Raw genomic sequence first — 22,001 nt, 5'->3', positions numbered from 1 at the left:
AAAGAGTAACTGAAGGCAATGGTATTAACATTCACACACGAAGAGTAAGACTTGGCCTCTGTCAGAAAGACAGCTTCATAGCAGCCTGGATTAGACTCCAGGTCTCCTGAGTTTTATTTTTCTTACTCTAAAATTCAGGCACCTCACTGAAGATTATTTATTGAAGTAGCGTACCTCCCTTTACTTGTAATAGAAATTAGTAGTTTAGTTTTATGGTATTAGCATTTTTAAATTTAGATTGCACCTTAAGGAGTTTTACAAAAAATATCAAGACTGAAAAAAATAGTTTTGTGAGTTTTTACAAGATTTCTAGTTTCTAATGATTTTTAGTTTTAGAAAGTGATGGATGCTATGTTCAGAAAAATGACAATAAATATGTATCTGGGAAGGATGTGGAAAGTGATTTAATCCTGTCTGTGATACTTTTGGCATCATATCAACGTTAAGACAAATGGTTTCCTCTATTTTCCCTATAAACTAAGCCTGGCAAAATAGAAGTAAATTGTTGCCTCTGGTTTTCTTAACCTGACTGCCCTTGCATTGAACCACTTCATGTTAAGTTTCTACACTTACCCACTGTGGACATCTAAAAGCCTAGCTTGACCTTACTTCCTTGATGGGTCCGATGTGAAGGTACACAGAATCAAAACTGCTAGCCTCTCAAAATTCCATCTTTCCTGTCTTGTAGTATTGGTACTGTGGATCTTAGTACATGCAAGCATGTGGGAGTGAATAGGGCAGAGGGATAGTCTAAATGAAGGATGAGTAGGATAATTTCTTTCCCCTTTTCTGGAAATTACTTTTTTATTTTTCATATAATATATTTGAGACAGCTTTGGAAGCTGAGTATATCACTTTTAATTGTGATATAGAGCCTTGATTAGTTTTTAAAGTATGTTAAGAATGCTTTGAGGACTGAGGAGGTGGCTTATCAGTTAATATAGGAGCATATATAAGGGGGCATCGTTAATGCTGGGTAGGTATGGTGGTCTGCCTGTAATCTCCATATGAGGGGCAGAGACTAGCCAAATCTTCAAGCTCTAGGCGCGAGTGAGAGGAGGGAGAGTGATCTGGGAAGATATGTCTGCCTTATCTTCCTGTTCATATACAAAGGAACACACACATATACATGCATATAATTATATAAAAGTACACTAAAATATGTATGTGGGGGGTGTTGTTTTTTCCCCAAACAGGTTTCTCTGTGTATCTCTGGCTGGCCTCTAACTCAGAGATCCACCTGCCTCTGCCTCCCAATTGATGGGATTAAAGGTGTGCGCCACCACCACCTAACATCACATAAAAAATTTAAAGGTGTTTTGTATTGGTTATTTATATATTTTTTTTAAGAAAGGAAGAATGTAAGAAATACAGCCAGTCAATTTTCAAGCATCTAAATGTATGTTTAAATGTTTTTAAAATAAGAGTGTAGTTAGAGTTTAGCAGCTATTTCAAGACAACAAAATAACAATTTGGTGTTCCTGAAATTATAATCTAAATTAATTTTTATACATTGTCTGGCTAGTACAGTGTTATGGTACTTAGTTTTGACCATAAGAAAAATTATTAAAGGAACCAGAATATTACTAGATAAACATGAATTAGAAGTTAAATTTTATTGATCTCTGAGCTAATTTGTAAATATTCTCTTATTTTGGAGACTGGAGTCAACATCCGTTTAGAGATATTTCTATTGCTCCCCCTTCCCAATACCTTAAAAATATTAGCAGCAGTTTGTACTCTTAAATCATCCTCCATTTTATTCAAACGTAGATGCTTGCTGGTAAAAGCCCAAATCTTGGTGCCCTCTCTTCATTTTTCACCAAGTGAGCTTCCTGTCTCCTGTCTCCACTACTTTAAGTCAGCTCACTGCCTTCTTACAGCTCTATTTTCCTTGTGCACATTCTATCTTCTCAACAGGCACCGTGAGTAACAGGAGTTAACAGCAGCGTAAGGAGGGTTGAGCAGACACTGTCAGTAACAAGAGTTAAAAGAGCAGCAGAAAGAATTTAAATGATGCACATTCACATTCAAGACTGCAGTGGCAATCTCCGATACTGTATAATGTTTTCTATTTTTGTTACCTGCTGTCTGAAATGGAGCTGAAGTGTTACTGACCTTGTGTGGAATGTCTCTGAGGATTTGGGAGATGGAGCTGGGGGCGGGGAGGGGGAGCGCTAGATTTTCATGTGACTTTCTCTGACATACTGCAGCAGGACTGAAAACACTCATCTGCTCACATAAGGAGGGGAAAAATTACAAGATTGAGCTATCAGAATTTATGCTGTATTTTCAGATTTTTCTCCCTTGCGATTTTCTATTTTACAATTTCACCTAATTTGATAAAGGTTGGAGGTGGGAGGTGGCCTTTAATACAGTGAGGGATGAAAGGAAGACTGCAACAATGATTCAGATGGTAAGGGACTGTTTAAAATCTCCATCTGACAAACGGTTAGTGAGCTCCCTGGCCATCTCAAGTACTTGACAGTAACAGTGTACAAATAATAGCTTTATTGGAGTGCCTTTTTCTTCCATACAAATCTTAAGATCATTGTACCTAAGTATCCAGAACAGCTGATCTGGTGCTGCGTTTCAGAGCCCCACTTTAGCAAGAAGAGATGCACAGATGAGGCTTGTAGTTTCTTCCTTATGTATTCGGTATCATTTCCTCACTTTCTTTTATGACAGAGTTAAATGAAATCCGAGCTTACATACAGGTTCTGTTAGCTACTGAGTTATGTTAGTTATTTGAAACATGGTAATGACCCGGTAAGGTGTAACTGCCATACTAGTCTTCTTAAATGCTGTCTTCCCCTCTCCATATTGCCTTCTTCTCCCCACCCCATATATTGCTGGAGAATGCTGTGGCATTTTACCTCTCGTTTTATAGAAAATAAGAGCAGTACATGTGAGTGGTTTTAGTAAACATGGGAAGTTAAACTTGTTATAGGAAAAGAAATAGCTTTATTTTATAATTTAAATCTTAAGTTTTTTGAGATACATTTATATGATTCCAGCTCTGTTTAAAAAAAAAAAACAAAAACAGGAATTTGGGATGATACTTCAAAGAAGAATCTTATGTTTGATTTGAGGGGAAAACATAATGCTTTTGTGTTTTTAAATATAATGTATATGATTTTGTTTTTTGACCAATTGGGTTTTGTAGATAGTCCCAAAAAACCTTTTTGGAGTAAATGTGATATATTATACAGTGTGTTACCTTTATATTATCAATCTTTTACATTTTTCTATGTTATTGCATTCTAAAATTGATGCACATTGGTGATTTAAGGGAAATTAACACACAAATGCCTCTTTTTCTTAATATTGCTCACTGTTTCTCTTAGCCATTCTTATTTAATAGGACAGTGGTAGTTAAGGGTTAAGCATACAGAGCTGATGCAACTCCTCCTTTTCTTCACCAGCAGTTTTCATTGGACAGTATCACCATAGCAACAGTGACATCAGTGAAACCTGAGTGTTCTATTGATTAGTTTCTGCTTCTTCCTTTTTTAATCTATCCTTTTTTCACCACATTTTAGTGAGGAAGCATTTTTTTTTTTTACAAATAGAGCCTATATTGATTTCTATTCCATAAATAATTTAAAGAGGGTAGAAAATTCTGCCCTTCATTTAAAAATTGAATGTTTCAACATGTATTTAAAAAGCGATTCAGGCTTAGGAGGATGGATAGCCATACCAGCTGTAGCTGATGTTCTCAGATATTCTTGCATTGTTTGCTGGTCTTCTAGGGAAAAGAACAATGTGGAACAGGACCTTAAAGAGAAGGAAGACACAGTTAAGCAGAGGACAAGTGAGGTTCAGGTAAGTGAGCTATTTTGCCCCATTTCTAATGTAGGAATGAATATTCATTGTAAATGTATTTTCTATTTGATGGGTATGATATTAGGTCTAGGGAATATCTGATATTTGTATGACATAAATGTTTCTTTTTTTAAATGATGATTGTTGCTCTGAATTCTGGCCTTTAAAAATTATACTGCAATGAGAAAACAGTTTCTTTAAGCACATGTTTATAGATTTAAGAATATTTTAATGATATTTACCTACATATTTTTCAATAAAGATAACTTTGAATGACTTGATATAAATAATATTACACCAATAAAATTAAACTGGAGCATCATCGAAAACCAAATTGCTTTTTCATGCATGTAAGGTTTTTTTCAGCTGGGAGACCTACTATTTTCAAGAGTGTTTCTCATGTCACTATTAGAATGGGGAATGATAGAGAGCAATTTAAAATAACATCTTATGAATTGCTTTATAGCTAAAATACCTGAAACTTTTTCATAAAGAAATTTAATTCATTTTTGCTGTTGTATTAGTAATTATATTTTATAAATAGAGGAGATAATAAACCTGTTTCTATTTGACAAATGTGACAGTATTGAGCAGTGTTTCATGTGGCCATGTTTCTGGGGTGCATTTTCTGAGTGCTGTATGTTTGGGCACTGGTAGCAGCTGCCAACAGGAGCTCATGGATGGGCATTTCCTAATATGTTACTTATGTGTTAGATTTTCCTACTTGTACTTTTAAACAGGTAGAAACTGGGGTTTGCTAGATAGTTATTTTGTTTTGATAGAGGAAAACCATGCTAGGGTGGGGAAGATGATTCACTAAAGGATTGAGGAAGCCAGGGAGATTTGTGGTTGGTAGTTGACTCTGATTGGATGACTGCATTAATTATATTTTTTGGAATTTTCCTAAAAGTGGTATGAAAGTCAAGAGATTTATTGCCAACATTTCTCTTTCTGCTATTGATAATGGGTGTGGGCTGGTAAGCTGCTTGAGTTTCGTTGCTTTGTGTAAGCCTCTTGAAAAAAATGCCAACAGTAAAACTTATTGCTGGGCACAGCTTGGGAACAGAGGGTAAAAATCTACAAAGTTTTTTTAAATATGATATAGATAATAGTCACTGATATAGTCATAGACATCCTCTATATTTAACCAGCTGCTATCCTAAAATACACAAGTTCTTATCATAGATAATATTTTGTTATTACATTAGTAGTGAAAAACAAACAGGACGGGCATTTAAACAGCCAGTTTAGGAGAGACCTAAAGTGTATATTGTCCTTCAGTGTCCTCAAATATTTACAACTATAGAAGTTTAGGAGAGACCTAAAGTTTATATTGTCCTTCAGTGTCTTCAGATATTTACAACTATAGAAGTTTAGGAGAGACCTAAAGTTTATATTGTCCTTCAGTGTCCTCAAATATTTACAACTATAGAAGTTTTATTGCTAAAATTTTTCCATAATGCTCTTGCTCATCTTCCTTAATGGTGTTAGTAGAATATCACTAAACTTTGTGATATCCAAAATGTATGATTGACACATGAAATCTGACTGGCTTCTGCATAGGGTACTTCTAATATGAGGCATCTCAGAGCTTGCTTAGTGTAGAACAAGTAGTGATGGCTGAAATTAAATTCACTGAAAAGTAACACTGAGATTAATGAAGTTCTGGGTTAGTGGAGTCATCTCTGTGTTATCAATGGTAATGAGATGCTAGACCCAGACAAGTGGAATTCATTCCTACTGAATTAGCTCTGACTTACCCTGTCATAACGAGGTGCAGACTAGGAGCAACACTGACAATTAAAATCTGTCATCCCATCTTTCAGCACTTTCTTTTCTTTTTTCTTTTTGAAACAGAGTTTCATATAACTCAGGCTGACATTGAACTCATTGTGTAATTGAGGATGACCCAGACCTCCCAAATACAGAGATTACAAATGTGCACCACCATGGCCTGCTCTCAATAGTACTTTTCTGGTTTTTCTGGTAAAAGGCCATTTACTAGAGCTATTTCAAATAGCAGAATCTCAGAATGTGTGCTTGGCTACTTCCTGACTCCACTTTCTAAAGGAGGTGCTAATGAGAAATGGAAGTAAAGACATTTCAGTCTATTGTTGAGTGTCCTACCTTGTCTCTTTTGAGTGTTGGTGTTTCTCCAGCTAATTAAGTAACATGATTATATAAACTCAATTCTCAAGCATAGAAATTAAAGTTTTAAAATCACAAGCCTTAAGATTTTACTTAGTTTTATTTTATGAATGTTCTGCCTGCAAGTATGTATGTGCACCATGTAACACCTGGTGTCTCAGAGAGCAGGAGGGGTATCTGATCCCTCGAACTTGAGTTACAGGCAGTTGTAAGCCACTATGTGGATGCTAGGAAATGAGCCTAGGTCCTCTGCAAGAGCAGTAAGTGCTCTTAGCTGCTGAGCCATCTTTCTAACCCCACCTTGAGTTTTTTTGTTGGTCTTACTTTTGTTTTTGTATTGGTGCTGGTGATTGACCTCAAGGCCTCATGCATATTAAACACGTGTTTCCTCACGGGGCTGCACTCCATCCAAGTTGTTGGTTTGTGTTTATATATGCTCACTACTTTAAAGTAGAATATTGATTTTTCTAGCTTTTTCTTTCTTGTGTGATCTATGAGCTCACACCTTGAAATATTTTTTTTTCTTCTCTATGATCCCTGTCACTCTGGCACTGATGGCTGCTCACAATTAGATCTCTGCCCCTTGAGTGCACTTGTACATTTCCAGTCAGCCATTTTAGTGTTTATCATTAAAAGTCGGTCTGTCTTAAAATAAATCTTGTTGGAAAAAAATGCCTTCAAATTTGGACTTCCTATTCCTGTCAGTACTTTTCTTATTACTGTCTTACCTCAGATTTATATATGTGCTGAGGAAATGTCTCAGTGAATAATAGTACTTGCTATACAAGCATGAAGACCCAAGCTAGAATTCCCAGCACCCACATAAAACCCGAGGCATTACTGCATGTACTTGTAACCCCATTACAGTATATCAGGTCTGCTGACCACCCACCTACCTCTAGGTTGAGTCAGAGACCCTGTCTCAGAGGATTAAGATGGAGAGTGATAGAGCTGGACATCTGAATCCTTCTCTGAGTTTTGTAGACCTGCATGGGCACCAGAAGGCACAAGCATAAATGTGTACATACACCACAAACATACAGATACATGTATTATCAAATGTACATGTGCTCACACACACATTTCAGATTTCCATCTTATGTGTTTCTTGATCTTAGAAATTTTGCTTTGGATCATATATGTCTTCTACTGTATTTAGAAATATATTGCTAGATATTTAAGGAAGCTGTTTAAATAAAAATAAACTTTGTTCTTATGCATGAAATTAAAAATAGTACAGAATGTACCCAGATCCCACTGGCTAGAAGGATTGGGAACATAGTAAGTAGTTATAAAGTCCCACTTTTATTTGACTTGGTTCATAGTAATGTCACATAAAAGGAAGCTCCTGGATATTTATATTTCATTAGTTAAGAATTAGTAACTCAGGCTAGAGAGATGGCTTAGCAGTTAAGAGCACTTGCTGCACTTCAGAGGTCTTAGGTTTAATTTTCAGCACTCAAATAGTGGTTCACAACCATTTGTGTCTCCAGTTCCAGAGGATCCTATGCCTTCTTTATGGCTGCTGTAGGTACCCAGCACTCATGTGGTGTACATACATACATAGAGGAAAATCTCTTATACACATAAAGTAAAATCTAAGCCAGGCCGTGGTGGTGCACGCCCTTAATCCCAGCACTTGGGAGGGAGGCAGACAGATCTCTGTGAGTTTGAGGCCATCATGGTGCAGGCTAGCCAAAGACAGAGAAATCCTGTCTTGAAAAACAAACATACATACATACATACATACATACACACACACACTTAAAAAATATCTAAAAGACTTTTAAACTTGGAAAACAAGTTAGTAACTCAGACTAATTGTCCATTTTTTCGTTTTTTCTTTGTTTGTTTGTTTGTTTGTTTGTTTTGCAAGGCAATGTTTCTCAGTAGCTCTGGAGCCAGTCCTGGAATTCACTCTATAGACTAGGCTGGCCTCAAACTCACAGAGATCTGCCTGCCTCTGCCTCCTGAGTGCTTTATTTTAATTCACTTATTTGACTTTTTATCTCCAAGTAAAAAAGTTTTGTAGTTGGATAAACAAGTTTTATTATTGACTTCAGTGGGGTTTTCTTGTATTGTGGATTTTGTTGTTATTGTTTTGTTTGTCTGTTTGTTTGAGACAGAACCCCACTATGCAATCCAGAATTACTGTAATTTGCTATGTAGCCCATACTGGACTTGAACTAGAGGTCCCCCTGCCTACACCTCCCAGATGCTAGAATTGTAGGCATATGTCACTTTCTTTCACTCCATGTTGTTCTTTAATGAAATAGACATACCTTTCCATGTTGCTATATTTCATAGCTTTAATTGTTAAATTACTTCTTCAGTAGTACATCAGACTCGGGTTACTGAAATGAGTTATTTTAATATCTTTAATATGGCTTAAGAGTTTTGTGTGTTTAAATTTTATTTATACAAAGCTCCTCATGATGTGTGGAGGGGTGGGGATAAGTTTGTCAGTTTCAGTATCTTGAGTAGTTTCTAGAAAACAACATTTTTCTTAATTTCTTTCTCAATGAATCCAAGATTCCCAGTTCATATATCCTTTTATTCCTGAATGAGAAATCTTAGATGAGTCTGGCTGTGGTGTTTTTCTAAAGTAACCTTTGGCACCATGTCTTACCATTCTTGTTCATTTTGTCCCTGCTACTCTCCTTTGCTGCCACCCTTCTTCCCTTTGTGGTCCAAAGCATCATGAGGCTGGTAGAAGAGAAGCAGGAGAGCACCTTCCAGAGTCTCCAGTAACTCACTGGATTATCCAAGCGCTAGGAGAACATGCACTCCCCGAGTTAGGGTGTGCTGGGGATGGAGAATGCAGGAGGAGGGACAGGAGAGACATGCTTTTGTGCCTTTATCTAGTTCCAGGATAAGCAAAGGATAAGAAAATTTGTGCCAAAATAAAATAGCCAAGTAGATCTAGGTACAGATAATAATGTAGAAGTTGCATTGCAAGGGGGAGGGTAGCCTTTTTAAGTGAGTTAGTGGTAAAAGTTCTTTCTTAGTCTTATTAGCATATAAGTTGTAACTTTTTGTTTTGACTTAATTTTAAATCTGTTTACTGAAAGCAAATATCCTTTTGCTGTGGGTTTGTGTTGGAAATATTTTCTTAATATTGTTTTATTTTTTAGCCTTTCTTTGTAAAGATTTTTTTTTAAAATGAGTGCATGTTTGCCTGAATGTGTATGTATGTGGACCATGTGCATACCTGGTGCTAGTGAAGTATGTGTTGGGATTTCTCCTGTTCTGAACAGTAAGGAGCCATCACCAACCATGTGGGTGCCAGGAACCAAACCCAAATCTTCTCAAAGAGCAGCAGGTGCTCCTAACTGCTAAGCCATCTCTTGTTTTATATTCAGCTTTTAAGACAAGGTTACACTTTGTAGCCTCTGGTGACCTAGAATTCACTGTAGCTCAGGCTAGTTTTGAACTCACAGCATTCATTTTGTCTCACTCCTGAAAGTACTGGAATTACAGGCATAAGCCAGCATGCCAGCATTATTTTTTAATTTTTATAGAGATGGCTTTCTTTTTTCATTCTGAGATATTTCACAGAGAAATACCATTTTTTTATTTTATGTATGTGCATTGGTGTTTTGACTGCATGTATGTCTGTGTGAGAGTGTCAGAAACCCTGCAACTGAAGCTACAGACTGGTGTGAGCTGCCATATGGGTGCTGGGACTTAAACACAGGTCCTCTGGAAGAAAAAACAGTCCTCTTAACCTCTGAGCCATCTCTCCAGCCCCAGAAATACTATTTTTAATATGGTCATTGATTAATGTTTAAGTATTTCCTAGAGGTATTTTATTAGTAAACTTTTCTTTAAGGCCTGTACTTTAGTGTTGCAAGATAGGTTTTCATTGCAGTGAAGGAAAAAGGAAAGGCAGTAAGATTGGGTTAACTGAGTGAGACTATTTTGCTCTTACAAGAGAAAGGGTAGGACTGAGTATATATTATATTGATTTGTTTATTCTCTTTTCTCTTGTGAAAACCTATCTTCTGAGGTTATAAATTGTTCACTAAAAATACAGATCACAGGCGGATCTCTGTGAGTTCGAGTTCGAGACCAGCCTGGTTTACAAGAGCTGGTTCCAGCACAGGCTCCAAAGCCACAGAGAAATCCTGTCTCGAAAAACAAAAAAAAAAAAAAAAAAAGAAATTTCAAGTTTGCCTTTCTAAAAACCTTAATTTGTTATTTTATGTATATAGGTTTTATGTATATAGATGTGTCTGGTGTTGAAGGAACCTAGAAAAGGGCATCAGGGCAGGTCCCCTGGAACTGGAGTTACAGGTAGCTATGAGCCACCACATGGGTGCTAGGAATTGAACTCCGGTCCTCTTGGACCACTAGGCCATCTCTCTCCAGCTCAGCCCCCTGACTTTTAAAATAAAAGTATCACATCTCTGGTGGTTTTACTAATTTAAAAATATTCTTATGTTACTGATTTCTTTTTATGTAAGAATTCCCAAAACTATCAATACTGGTTCCTTCAATATACTGAACTATTTTTAAAAAACTTTTTTTAAAATTTTTGTATTGTTTTGTTTAGGTTTTTCGAGACAGGATTTCTCTGTAGCTTTGGAACCTGTCCTGGAACTAGCTCTTTTAGACCAAGCTGGCCTTGAACTCACAGCGCTCCACCTGCCTCTGCCTCCTGAGTGCTGGAATTAAAGGTGTGTGCCACCAACACCCGGACGAAATTTCTTAATTACAAAAAATAAAATGGGTCACAGTAAATCTGTAAAATGCATAGCTAGCAAAATGGCTCATCGAGTAAAGCCCTGGAAACCTGAATTTGGTCCTTGGGACCCACATAGTTAAGGACAGACTTGACTCTCACAAGTTGCCCGCTTCTTTTTTTTTTTTTTTTTTTTTTTTTTTTTTTTTTTTGTTTTTTCGAGACAGGGTTTCTCTGAAGCTTTAGAGCCTGTCCTGGAGCTAGCTCTTATAGACCAGGCAGTTGCCCGTTTCTTAACACACGCATACACTGAAAAGCAAAACACACAGTTAATGAAATGTAACCATTAAAGCATGAGAAATAAGGAAGCTTTTTTTATCAGTGAATCCTTAACAGTTGCTGTATTTTATATACATAAATGGTTTCATATATATGATCATACTGTATATACCTTTCTATTCAACTTTAAAAAATAATATTTTCCTTTTTTGAATTTATATTAAAAGACAACATATATGTGATTATAAAGACTAAAAATTATTAGAGAATGTGAAATTCTAGATTTTTGTTTGGGTTATAGAGAAAGAAATTGGACCGATGTGGATAGGTCTGTGTAGCGCTGGTTGTCCTGGTAGTCACTGTGTAAACTGGGTGTCTTAGTTAGGGTTTCTATTCCTGAAATGATAGAACATGACCAAAAAGCAAGTGGGGGAGGGTTGTTTTGCTTACACTTCCACATCACTCTTCATCATGGAAGGAAGTCAGGACAGGAACTCAACCAGGTCAGGAACCTGGAGGCAAGAGTTGATGCAGAGGCCATGGAAGAGGGCTGCTACTGACTTGCTTCTCATGGCTTGCTCAGTCTGCTTTCTTATAGAACTCAGGACTACCAGCCCAGGGATTGCACCACCCACAATAGGCTGGGCCCTCCAACATCAATTACTAATTTTTAAAAAAAATTATGCATATTATGATGATATTTTCTCAATTGAGGTTCCCTCCTTTCAGATGACGTTAGCTTCCGTCAAGTTGGTATAAAATTAGCCAGCACACCAGGCTGCCCTCAAAGTCACAGAGATCTGCCTGCCTCAGCCTCTGGAGTGCTGGAATTAAAGGTGTGTGCCATCACACCCAGCTGGTTTTGGGTTTTTGTTTGTTTGTTTGTTTGTTTGTTTTGTTTTTTGAGTGACTGAGGTGCTGCAAATACCTGCAAAGGTAGCTCAGTGGAGGCAGTATACCAAAGGTAGCTGTCTGAAAGGGGATTTACACCAACATTGCCGGGAGGATTTGCTGGCAGGCTAGAGACAAAAAGAGAAAGAGTGGAAGAAGAGGCCATGGTTTTGACCAGAAGATAAAGGCTAACGCAGATGCAGGGAAATGGTACACCTCTCTGTTTTGACATGCTAGAGAAGTCGGACAGACATCCAAGGACAGATCTGAGAAAGCAAACTAAATCTCCAAATCTTCAAGAGGTTACTTGCTGTGGAATAATTCTTTTATATACTGTGAATATGTATTATTCTCATTGTTTAATAAAAAGTTGACAGGCCGATAGCCAGGCAAAAAGTGCAGGTGAGACAATCGAATGGAGGACACTGTGATGAAGAAGGGCAAGTCAGGGTGAGACACCACCAGCCTCCGGGGACGCAGGAGAGGAGCCGTGTGGTGGGGCATAGATAAGAAATAGGGGTGAATTTAAGTGTAAGAGTGGGCTAGTAACAAGCCTGCGCTATTGGTCAAGCATTTATAAGTAATACTAAGCCTCTGAGTGATCAGATGGGAACTGCTGGGTGGGAGACTATTCAACCACTATGTCTGACTATGATTACTTCATGAAGGTTGTATGTAAAATTGAAAGCTTTAGTCCCCCAATAAAAAATACGTAATAAAACAAGATTTGGTTTTCCTTTAAAATAGGCTTAAAAATTCACCTCTCTATGCCCTCAGAAAAATGTGTGTGTTTTCTTGTGTTTTAGGATCTTCAAGATGAGGTTCAAAGGGAGAGTGTTAACCTGCAAAAGCTACAGGCCCAGAAGCAGCAGGTGCAGGAACTCCTTGATGAGCTGGATGAGCAGAAAGCCCAGCTGGAAGAGCAGCTCAAGGAAGTTAGGAAAAAGTGTGCCGAGGAGGCCCAACTGGTAAAACCTAGCTGTTTGCTGACTCTCTGCTTCCATTGCTTTCCTGGTTACAAAGAAAGCATCCCCTACTTTTAGCAGCAGTCTCGTCTGCAGTTACTTTATGAAAGAGTAGGAGTTCCTGATCTCTGTAGTAGAAATTAGAGGGGCGCTGTTTTTCCAGATCTTGATCACATGAGACTTGCCTCCAAGTTTCTTTTAGCCCCTTCTGCTACCAAAAGAATACATCAAAAATTCCAAACCGAGCTGGAGAGATGGCTCAGCGGTTAAGAGCACTGACTGCTCTTCCAGAGGTCCTGAGTTCAATTCCCAGCAACCACATGGTGGCTTAAAACCACCTATAATGAGATCTGGTGCCCTTTTCTGGCCTACAGGCAGGATACTGTATAAATAAATAAATAAATAAATAAATAAATAAATAAATAAATAAATGTATATTTTTTTTTAAGAAAAAAATTCCAAACCACGAAACTAGAGAGCTCTTCGCTTAATTCCCTTTCCTCTCATTTATCTCCACTTGTAGATCTCTTCCCTGAAAGCTGAAATAACTAGTCAAGAATCTCAGATCTCCACTTATGAGGAAGAGCTGTCAAAAGCTAGAGAAGAACTAAATCGCCTGCAGCAAGAAACAGCACAATTGGAAGAGAGTGTGGAGTCAGGAAAGGCTCAGCTGGAACCTCTTCAGCAGCAACTGCAGGAATCACAACAGGAGATCAGTTCAGTAAGTGGAAGCCAACAGCATGCCTGGAGGACCCTTGTCTGACTTCTTCTTTACTTACCTATTGATTCTCTTCAGTTGTTTAATACTTAACAGTTGCTAGTTGCACAGCTGATGGTCATTTACATAATGGAGTAGAGTATGGGCTTTGGAGTTAAGCTCTTCAGGTTTAAATGCTGGTTCTGCCATTTATTAGACAAATCACCTTTGAATATCAGATTTTTCATCTTTAAAGTTGAAGATTTAACAATACATTAGTGCTATTATAAGGATTAAATGAGGCAAAAGATGAGGTAGTTTAACATAGTGTCTGACACAGATTCTCAGTAAATATTGTCTGACAGGTATTTTTGTTATTGTTTTTTAAAGATTTATCTGTTTATTGTATATACAGTGTTCTGTCTGCATGTGTTCCGACTCGCCAAAAGAGGGTACCAGATCTCATTATATATACATAGTTGTGAGATACCACGAGGTTGCTGGGAGTTGAACTCAGGACCTCAAGAAGAGCAGCCAGTGCTCTGCACCATCTCTCCAGCCCTGGCTTGTTTTATGTCAGTGTGACACAAGCCAGAGTCATCAGGAAGGAGTAGCCTCCTTTGGGAAAATGCTTCCATAAGATGGGCTGTAGACAAGCCTATCAGGCATTTTCTTCAAGATTGATGGGGGGAGGACCCAGCCCATGGTGGGTGGTGCCATCCCTGGGTTGGTAGTCCTGGGTTTTATAAAAAAGCAGGCTGAGCAAGCTATAAGGAGCAAGTCAGTAAGCAGCACTCCTCCATGGCCTCTGCATCAACTCTTGCCTCCAGGTTCCTCCCTGGTTGAGTTCCTGTCCCAACTTCCTTCCATGATGAAGAGTGATGTGGAAGTGTAAGCCCTTTCCTCCCTGGCCATGGGGTATCATCACAGCAGTGATAACCTTCACTAAGTTGGAACATCTTGTCTTTTCTTGGGTTTCTTATTCTTAGATCAGTTTTATTCATTGAAATAATTTAGTTTTTGTTTCTGCTTTTTTATATTAATATGTAATAACATAAAATTATATATATTTATAATTTTAAATGTAAATGTATAAAAATAAACATAAAAATCTATTATTTAATCTATTATAATTGAATTCTGTCTTTTATGTTCCACTGTGGAATTCATTTAAATAGTTGAGGCTGAAACAGCTTTATGCTTTGTTTAATGAACTTGGTGTGACTCAATATTTGAAGATACTTTCTAGGACTCTTCTTTCCCATTAACAGATAGTGCCAGAACACAGAGCATTCACTTGCCTTACCCTTACCTTCTTTAACTTCCTGTAGCTCCCCTACAGCTTTATTGCTGAATCTTCATCCTCTCTGTTACTTGGCTATCTTTTCCTCTGGTATCCTGGGTCTGTCTTTTTCTAATTATACCCTGAAAGACTGCCAGTACTCAGATACTGAGACAGAATTCTTGGAGATTTCACAAGGCTTACAAAACAAATACATGCCTGCTGAAATTGAAGGAGGACTGGAAAGATTATTAAAATATTTAAGTCATACTTCATCCCCAGAGGATTCTCCTGATAGAAAGCAAACTCATCCTTGAGTAAGTATAGGGGCATACCTCTTTGTATGATACATATACTTCTAATATTAAATTGTTTTGTATTTCTGCTTTGTATTGGCAGATGCAAATGAGACTGATGGAAATGAAAGATCTGGAAAATCATAATGATCAATCAGATTGGCGCGGTAGCCCACAAAGCATTCTTGTAAATGGTGCTACAGATTATTGTAGCCTCAGCACCAGCAGCAGTGAAACAGCCAACCTGAATGAACATGCTGAAGGCCAGAACAATGTAGAGTCTGAGCCCATACACCAGGAGTCATCGGTGAGACTTTATTCCGTGGTTTGCATAATTAGCGTCTGCCTCCCTCTCTCTCTCTCTCTCTCTCTCTCTCTCTCTCTCTCTCTCTCTCTCTCTCTCTCTCTCTCTCTCTCTCTCTCTCTCTCAGAGAATCTCTCACTGAGATCTGATCTTCACTGATTAGATTGGGCTGGCTGGCCAGCAAGCCCTAGGTATCTATCTACACCTCCTCCCTTGTCTTGGGATTCCAACCCCACACCACCATGCTTGGCTTGGAATGCATCTGCATGGATGCTGGGGATCTGAACTCAGGTCCTCATACTTGAGTAACAAGCACTTTATCCATTCGGATAGCTTCCTAGCCCCATATCCAAGTTTTGTTAGCATTGTGTATGATACAATGAATGACAATTTTTTAAAGATATTTTTAATTTTTATTTATGTATATGTGTTCAGCTGCCCACAGAAACTGGAAGAGGGTGTCAGATCCTTTGGAGTGGGAGTTAACAGGCAGTTTGAGCTGTCTGGTGTGGGTGCTGGGACTTGAACTTGGGTCCTCTGGAAGAACAGCTGGTGTTCTTAATTCTTGAGCCATCCCTTTAGCCCCAACAATTGAAATTCTTTCAGGTTTTTTTTTTGTTTTGTTTTGTTTGCTTATTTTTTGTTTTGTTTATTGAGAAAGGGTTTTTCTGTGTAGCTCTGGCTGTCCTGAAACTCACTCTGGCTGGCCTCAAGCTCAGGGATCTGCCTGCCTCTGTCTCCTAAGTACTGGGTTTAGAGGTATGTGCCACTTTTCAGTTTTAACTAATGTTCAAATTATTCTAATTAAGCCGGGCGGTGGTGGCGCACGCCTTTAATCCCAGCACTTCGGAGGCAGAGGCAGGCGGATCTCTGTGAGTTCGAGGCCAGCCTGGTCTACAAGAGCTAGGTCCAGGACAGGCTCTAAAAAAAAGCTGCAGAGAAACCCTGTCTTGAAAAACAAAAAAAAAAAAAATTATTCTAATTAATAAAATTAAAGATTTTTTAAATGCTGTGGTGTTATCATACTGGCCATAAACTTAATATGAAGCTAAGGATGGTGTTAAGCTCTTTTTGAATTTGATGTGTCTGTGGGGTAGTATTATCTAGTGTGTTCACCTGTGATTGCATTCATCCACGTGTGCAAGTGTAGAGGCCAGAGTTCAGTTTTGGCCTTCTGATGCCACTCTCTACCTTAGTTTTTGAGACAGGGTCTCCTCACTGAAAATAGAGCTTGCTGTTTTAGTTAGACCAGTGGTATCTACCTGTCTCTGCCATCCCAGCATTGGGGCTACAGTTAAACACCACAATTCCTGGCTTTTATTTGGGTCCTCTGAACATGAACTGAGTTAGTTCTTGATGCTTGTGTATAAAACACTCTACCCATTTATTATTTATATATTCCTAAATATATAAATACCACTTGCTCAGTCCATATAGTGTTGCTTTATGTGTTATGAGTTCAGAGCTTACCACTTAGCATTGACTATGAAAAGGTTTTTAAAGGGGCTAGGCATGTAGCATAGTGGCAAATAGTTTTCATAATATGCAAGAGGTCCTGGATTTAATCCCCAATATCAAAATAAATTTTAAAACACCAGTATATGTACCGTTTTAAAAATGCACACCTTTACATCCCAGCACTCAGGAGTCACATTGAGCCTCTGAGTTTGAGGTCAGTCTGGTTTACATAGTGAGTTCCAGGCCAGTGAGTACTACACAGTAAGTCTCTCTCTCTCTCTCTCTCTCTCTCTCTCTCTCTCTCTCTCTCTCTCTCTTTCTCTCTCTCTCTCAAAAAATAAATTAAAATAAAAAGTTGTTAAAATAATCTTACCCAATTATGGGGGGGCAGGGGGCTGGTATTGACATGCCACAATATTCTGTGGAATCTAGACAAAAATTAGCAGGAGTTGGTTTCCACTTCTTCTAAGTGAGTCCTGAACAGAGGTTGTTGGGCTTTGCAGCAACAAGCCACCTCACCAGCCTGAGACAGACAATTCTTAAACCTTCCTCCTCACATACGTCTTTTTGGTAGGTGAGAAGTAGTCCTGAAATGGCACCTTCGGATGTGACCTATGGAAACGAAGTTGTGACTGCAGCTGGCAATGGAAAAGTTAGCCCCAGCTTCGATGATGACAAGCCGTCAAAAGAGGTGGAGATGATTATATGTTCAATTGTTCTTGTCACTCGTGTCTTAATGTTCTTTGTAGCTGCAAGAATATTTACTAAGTTTTCAAAGTTTGTATATTATCTAAATGTGTGTCACTTGAAGTATTATCTTTTAAATGTTTGGTTACTAAAAGATCTGTTTTAATTTAAAATTATTTCTAGGACGATCCATTTAATGTAGAATCAAGTTCACTGACAGATCCAGTTGCAGATACAAACTTGGATTTTTTCCAGTCTGATCCTTTTGTTGGCAGTAAGTATCTTTCTTTTATAAGTGTATTCAAAATAAGGCTTTCTGTTGTATAAACTATATAAGCACTGAGGCTTCAATTTTGAAAGCTTTTTTAAAAATTGTTTGTATTGAGCTATATATTTTTCTCTGCTCCCCTTCCTTCCTCCCTCTTCTCCCTCTATTCTCTCCTATGATCCCCACACTCCCAATTTGCTCAGGAGAGCTTGTCTTTTTCTACTTCCCATGTAGATTAGATCCATGTATATCTCTCTTTTTTGTAAATATTTTTATGGTTTATTTAACTTTATTTTATGTGCATTGGTGTGAAAGTGTCAGATCCCCTGGAACTAGATCTTCAGACAGTTGTGAGCTGCCATGTGGGTGCTGGGAACTGAACCCAGGTCCTCTGGAAGAGCAGTCAGTGCTCTTAACCACTGAGCCATCTCTCCAGCCCCAATGTCTATTTCTAGAGCTATTTTGTGAAGTAAAGTGAGCTTGGTATCATGGTTGTATGCTTTTAATTCCAGCCCTTGGTAAGCAGAAGTGTGAGGTTTGAAGCCAGTCTGATCTACATAGCTAGTTCCAGCCAGGGCTATATAGTGAGCCCTAAGCTCAAACAAAAAAGGGACTGGAGATGGTTCAGCAATAAAGACCACTTGCTGCTCTTGTAGAGGACCTGTATTCAGTCCCCAGCACCCACATGGCATCTCACAACCATCTGTAACTCTAGTTCCAGAAGATCTGATACCCACTTTTATCTTTCTTTGGCATCAGACATGCGTATGGTGCATAGACATGTGAGCAAAACACTTATACACCTAAAAGAAAAGTAAATCGGGCTGGAGAGATGGCTCAGAGGTTAAGAGCACTGGCTGCTCTTCCAGAGGTCCTGAGTTCAATTCCCAGCAACCACATGGTGGCTCACAACCATCTGATGTGGTGCCCTCTGCTGGCCTGCAGGTATAGATGCAGGCAGAACACTGAATATGTAATAAATAAATAGTAAATCTTTTAAAAAATAATAACTAAAGAAAAGTAAATCAAATATATACAAACAAGCAAAAAACAAAAGATATGAAACTAAGGCACACAGGCAAAATAACTTACCTAATAGTAATGGCAGAAATGAGCCCAAATATTTGAACTCTTTAAATAAACAAACTGTAAAATAAGTAAACAAGCACAAAACAATTTTTGAAATGTGTAAAGCACCAAGAATAAACTTAAGTTTTATACTTAAGATATATAGAGCTTGGGCTGGAGAGATGGCTCAAAGATTAAGAGCAGTGGCTGCTCTTCCAGAGGTCTTGCGTTCAATTCCCAGCAACCACATGGTGGCTCACAACCATCTGTAATGAGATCTGATGCCTTGTTCTGGCCTGCAGGCATATGTGCAGGCAGAACACTGCATACATAGTAAATAAATTTTTTAAAACTAATATATACACATATATATGTATCTCTATATTTCTCTATATTGACATATAGAGAGAGATACTGTATATAGGCATAGAGAGAGATGTGTGTATACATACATTTATATATATGCGTGTGTGTGCGTATATATGGAGAGAGAGACAGAGAGAGAGAGAGAGAGAGAGAGAGAGAGAGAACACACTGAGGTTGTAGCTCGACAGTACTTGTCTAGCAGGCATGATCCTTAGAAGAATATTTACAGTTTTATAATCTTCACCACAAAAGATGGATGATAACAAATATCAGTGAGGATATATAGAAATTAAAACCACCATACACTACTGGTGGGAATATTAAATTTTTTTTTGTCTTTGGAAAATAGTTTGGAAATTTCAGTGCCAATAATTAAACAATTATTGTAAGACCTGATATATAATCAGGAGGAATAGATGTACACCCACATAAAACCTTGTATGTTTTTGCTTGCTCCCTCTCAACCCCTCCCCCCTTTATTAAGAGACAGACTTTCTCCTTGTAGCCATGGCTATCCTAGGACTCTGTAGGCCAGGCTGTAAAAACATGTATGTTGATGTTGAGCAGTCCATCATTTTTTCTCCTTTGCAATTAGTCTTGTCTTTTTTCCTAATGTATATGAACATGAGTACAGAAGCCAGAGATATTGGATCCCTCTCGAGTTGGAGTTGCAGGCAGTTGTAAGGTGCCCAGTTTTGGTGCTAGGAATTGCTCCTTGGCAAGAGCAGTATACACTTTTAAATGCTAAGCCATATCTCTAGCCCCATTTGTCTTTTATTGTTGATTTATAAGAGCTTTTTACATGTTCTAAGTAAAATTCTTCTGATGTATGATCTGAAAATAGTGTGTGTGTGTGTGTGTGTGTGTGTGTGTGTGTGTGTGTGTGTGTTGAGACAGTTTCTGTTTCTGTAGCTCAGGCTGCCTGAAACTAGTGACAGTTTTCTTGCCTCTTGCCTCATCCTCCTGAGTGTTTATTATAGGCATGAGCTGTTTTTCTTCCAAGAACTTTATAGCTGTTGTATCTAGAACTTTGAGGCTGGAGGAATGGCTTAATGATTAAGAACACTTGCTGCTTTCCCATAGGACCTGAATTCAGTGCCTAGCACCTATATCAGATAGCTCTCTCCAGGAATCCGATGCCCTCTGGCCTCTGGGCACCTGCACACATGCATGCTCACCCACATGAACACACAAGCATGCACACACACATACATACACACACACACACACACACACACACAGAGATTATATATCTTTAGAGCTTTGATTTAGTTAATTCTGTATCTAGCATGAGGTAAAGATCTTTCCTAATAGCTGGGTGGTGGTGGTGCACGCCTTTAATCCCAACACTTGAGAGGCAGAGGCAGGTGGATCTCTGTGAGTTCAAGGCTAGCCTGGTCTACAAGAGCTAGTATCAAGGCAGCCAGGGTTGTTACACAGAGAACCCCTGTTCTCTTGAAACGCCAACTGCCTTCCAAAAAAAGAAAGAAAGAAATCTTTTCTGTTGTCCAAATACCCTTTGTTTTGTTTTGAGACAGGATGTCCTGTAGTCTAGGCTGGCCTCAAACTCCCTGTATAACTGCTGATCCTCCTGCCTTCACATCCAAATGCTGGGATTATGATGTATACCATCACACCAGACATATGGAATTCTGGGGATGAAGCTCAGGACTTTGTTCTACTGGGAAAGGACTCAGCTAATCTGGCTACATCCCCAGCACCCAAATGCCATTGGTTGAAAAAACTATCACTCTTTCCGCATCATGTGTTCTTGATATTCTTGTCAAAATTCAAGTGGCCTTAACTTTGAGAGTTTATCTCTGTCTTCTTCAATTTATGAGGGTTTTTTGTTTGTTTTGTTGTTTTTGCCTTAGTCCTTCTTTATTTCATGAAGTACTAAGGGTAATATCTACCTAGTAGCCAGGAGTAAAGAGTTTGTTGATAAAACTTTACTTTTGTGTCTCTATCTATAGCCTCTTTCAGTCTTTGTTTTACTCTCTGTAACCTCTTTTGGTCAAGGGTAAGTTTATTTGGCTCTTACATTAGTTACTCTTCTTTTGCTATGATAGACGCCATGACCAAGACCGCTTACGGAAGAAAGAGTTTACTTGGTTTACAGTTCCAGAGGGTGGGAGGCTATAATGGCAGGGATAGCATGGCAGCAGGCGTGACAGCTGGAGCAGGAAGCAGAGAGCTTCCAGGTGTTTGAACTCTCAGAGCATGCCTACTGTGGCACACTTCTAACAAGGCCATACCTAACCTAAACCTCCCCAGTGACACCAACAAGGAACCAGGAGATCAAATGCCAGAGACATTTTTCATTCAAACCACCATAGTTCTAATTTGCCTTTTTATATGAGGTGTGTTGAATCATCATTTACTTTTTCATTATTTTAAATCTTTTCTAAAGTGAATCACATAATTTTATTTACTTTGAAGTAGAATTATTGAATCCATTAAGTTATTGTTTAACTTAAGAAACTTCGTTTTAAAAACACTCTTCTCAACAATAATACATAATAATTTTTGTGTGTGTTTTTTTGTTTTTTGAGACAGGTTTCTCTGTGTAGTCTTGGCTTTCCTGTAGACCAGGCTAGCCTCGTACTCACAGAAATCCACGTGCCTCTGCCTCCTAAATGCTGGGATTAAAGGCGTGTGCCACCACCGCCTGGACTGTGTTTTCATTTCTGTTTACTTCTTTTGTCACAGGTGATCCTTTCAAGGATGATCCCTTTGGAAAAATTGGTCAGTATATTTTTTTTTAAGTTTCTACTTTAATTCTT

General features: G+C 38.4%; 1 protein-coding gene across 2 annotated transcripts in view; it reads left to right on the top strand.

The window, feature by feature from the left end:
* Positions 1-22,001, top strand: part of Eps15 (epidermal growth factor receptor pathway substrate 15) — a 102,880-nt gene that overhangs the window by 62,948 nt on the left and 17,931 nt on the right. For both annotated transcript variants that reach the window (XM_038333978.1, XM_038333979.1), the window contains exons 13-19: positions 3,753-3,825; positions 12,634-12,795; positions 13,316-13,513; positions 15,171-15,374; positions 17,404-17,520; positions 17,700-17,790; positions 21,928-21,963. In XM_038333978.1, the coding sequence (XP_038189906.1) occupies positions 3,753-3,825; positions 12,634-12,795; positions 13,316-13,513; positions 15,171-15,374; positions 17,404-17,520; positions 17,700-17,790; positions 21,928-21,963 (881 nt within the window). The remainder of the gene's footprint in view (positions 1-3,752; positions 3,826-12,633; positions 12,796-13,315; positions 13,514-15,170; positions 15,375-17,403; positions 17,521-17,699; positions 17,791-21,927; positions 21,964-22,001) is intronic.

This window comes from Arvicola amphibius, chromosome 6, assembly GCF_903992535.2.
Source record: "Arvicola amphibius chromosome 6, mArvAmp1.2, whole genome shotgun sequence".
In the NCBI taxonomy this organism is placed as follows: domain Eukaryota; kingdom Metazoa; phylum Chordata; class Mammalia; order Rodentia; family Cricetidae; genus Arvicola; species Arvicola amphibius.
The sequence above is the reverse complement of the archived record's forward strand: the minus strand, read 5'-3'. Positions and strand labels throughout refer to the sequence as shown.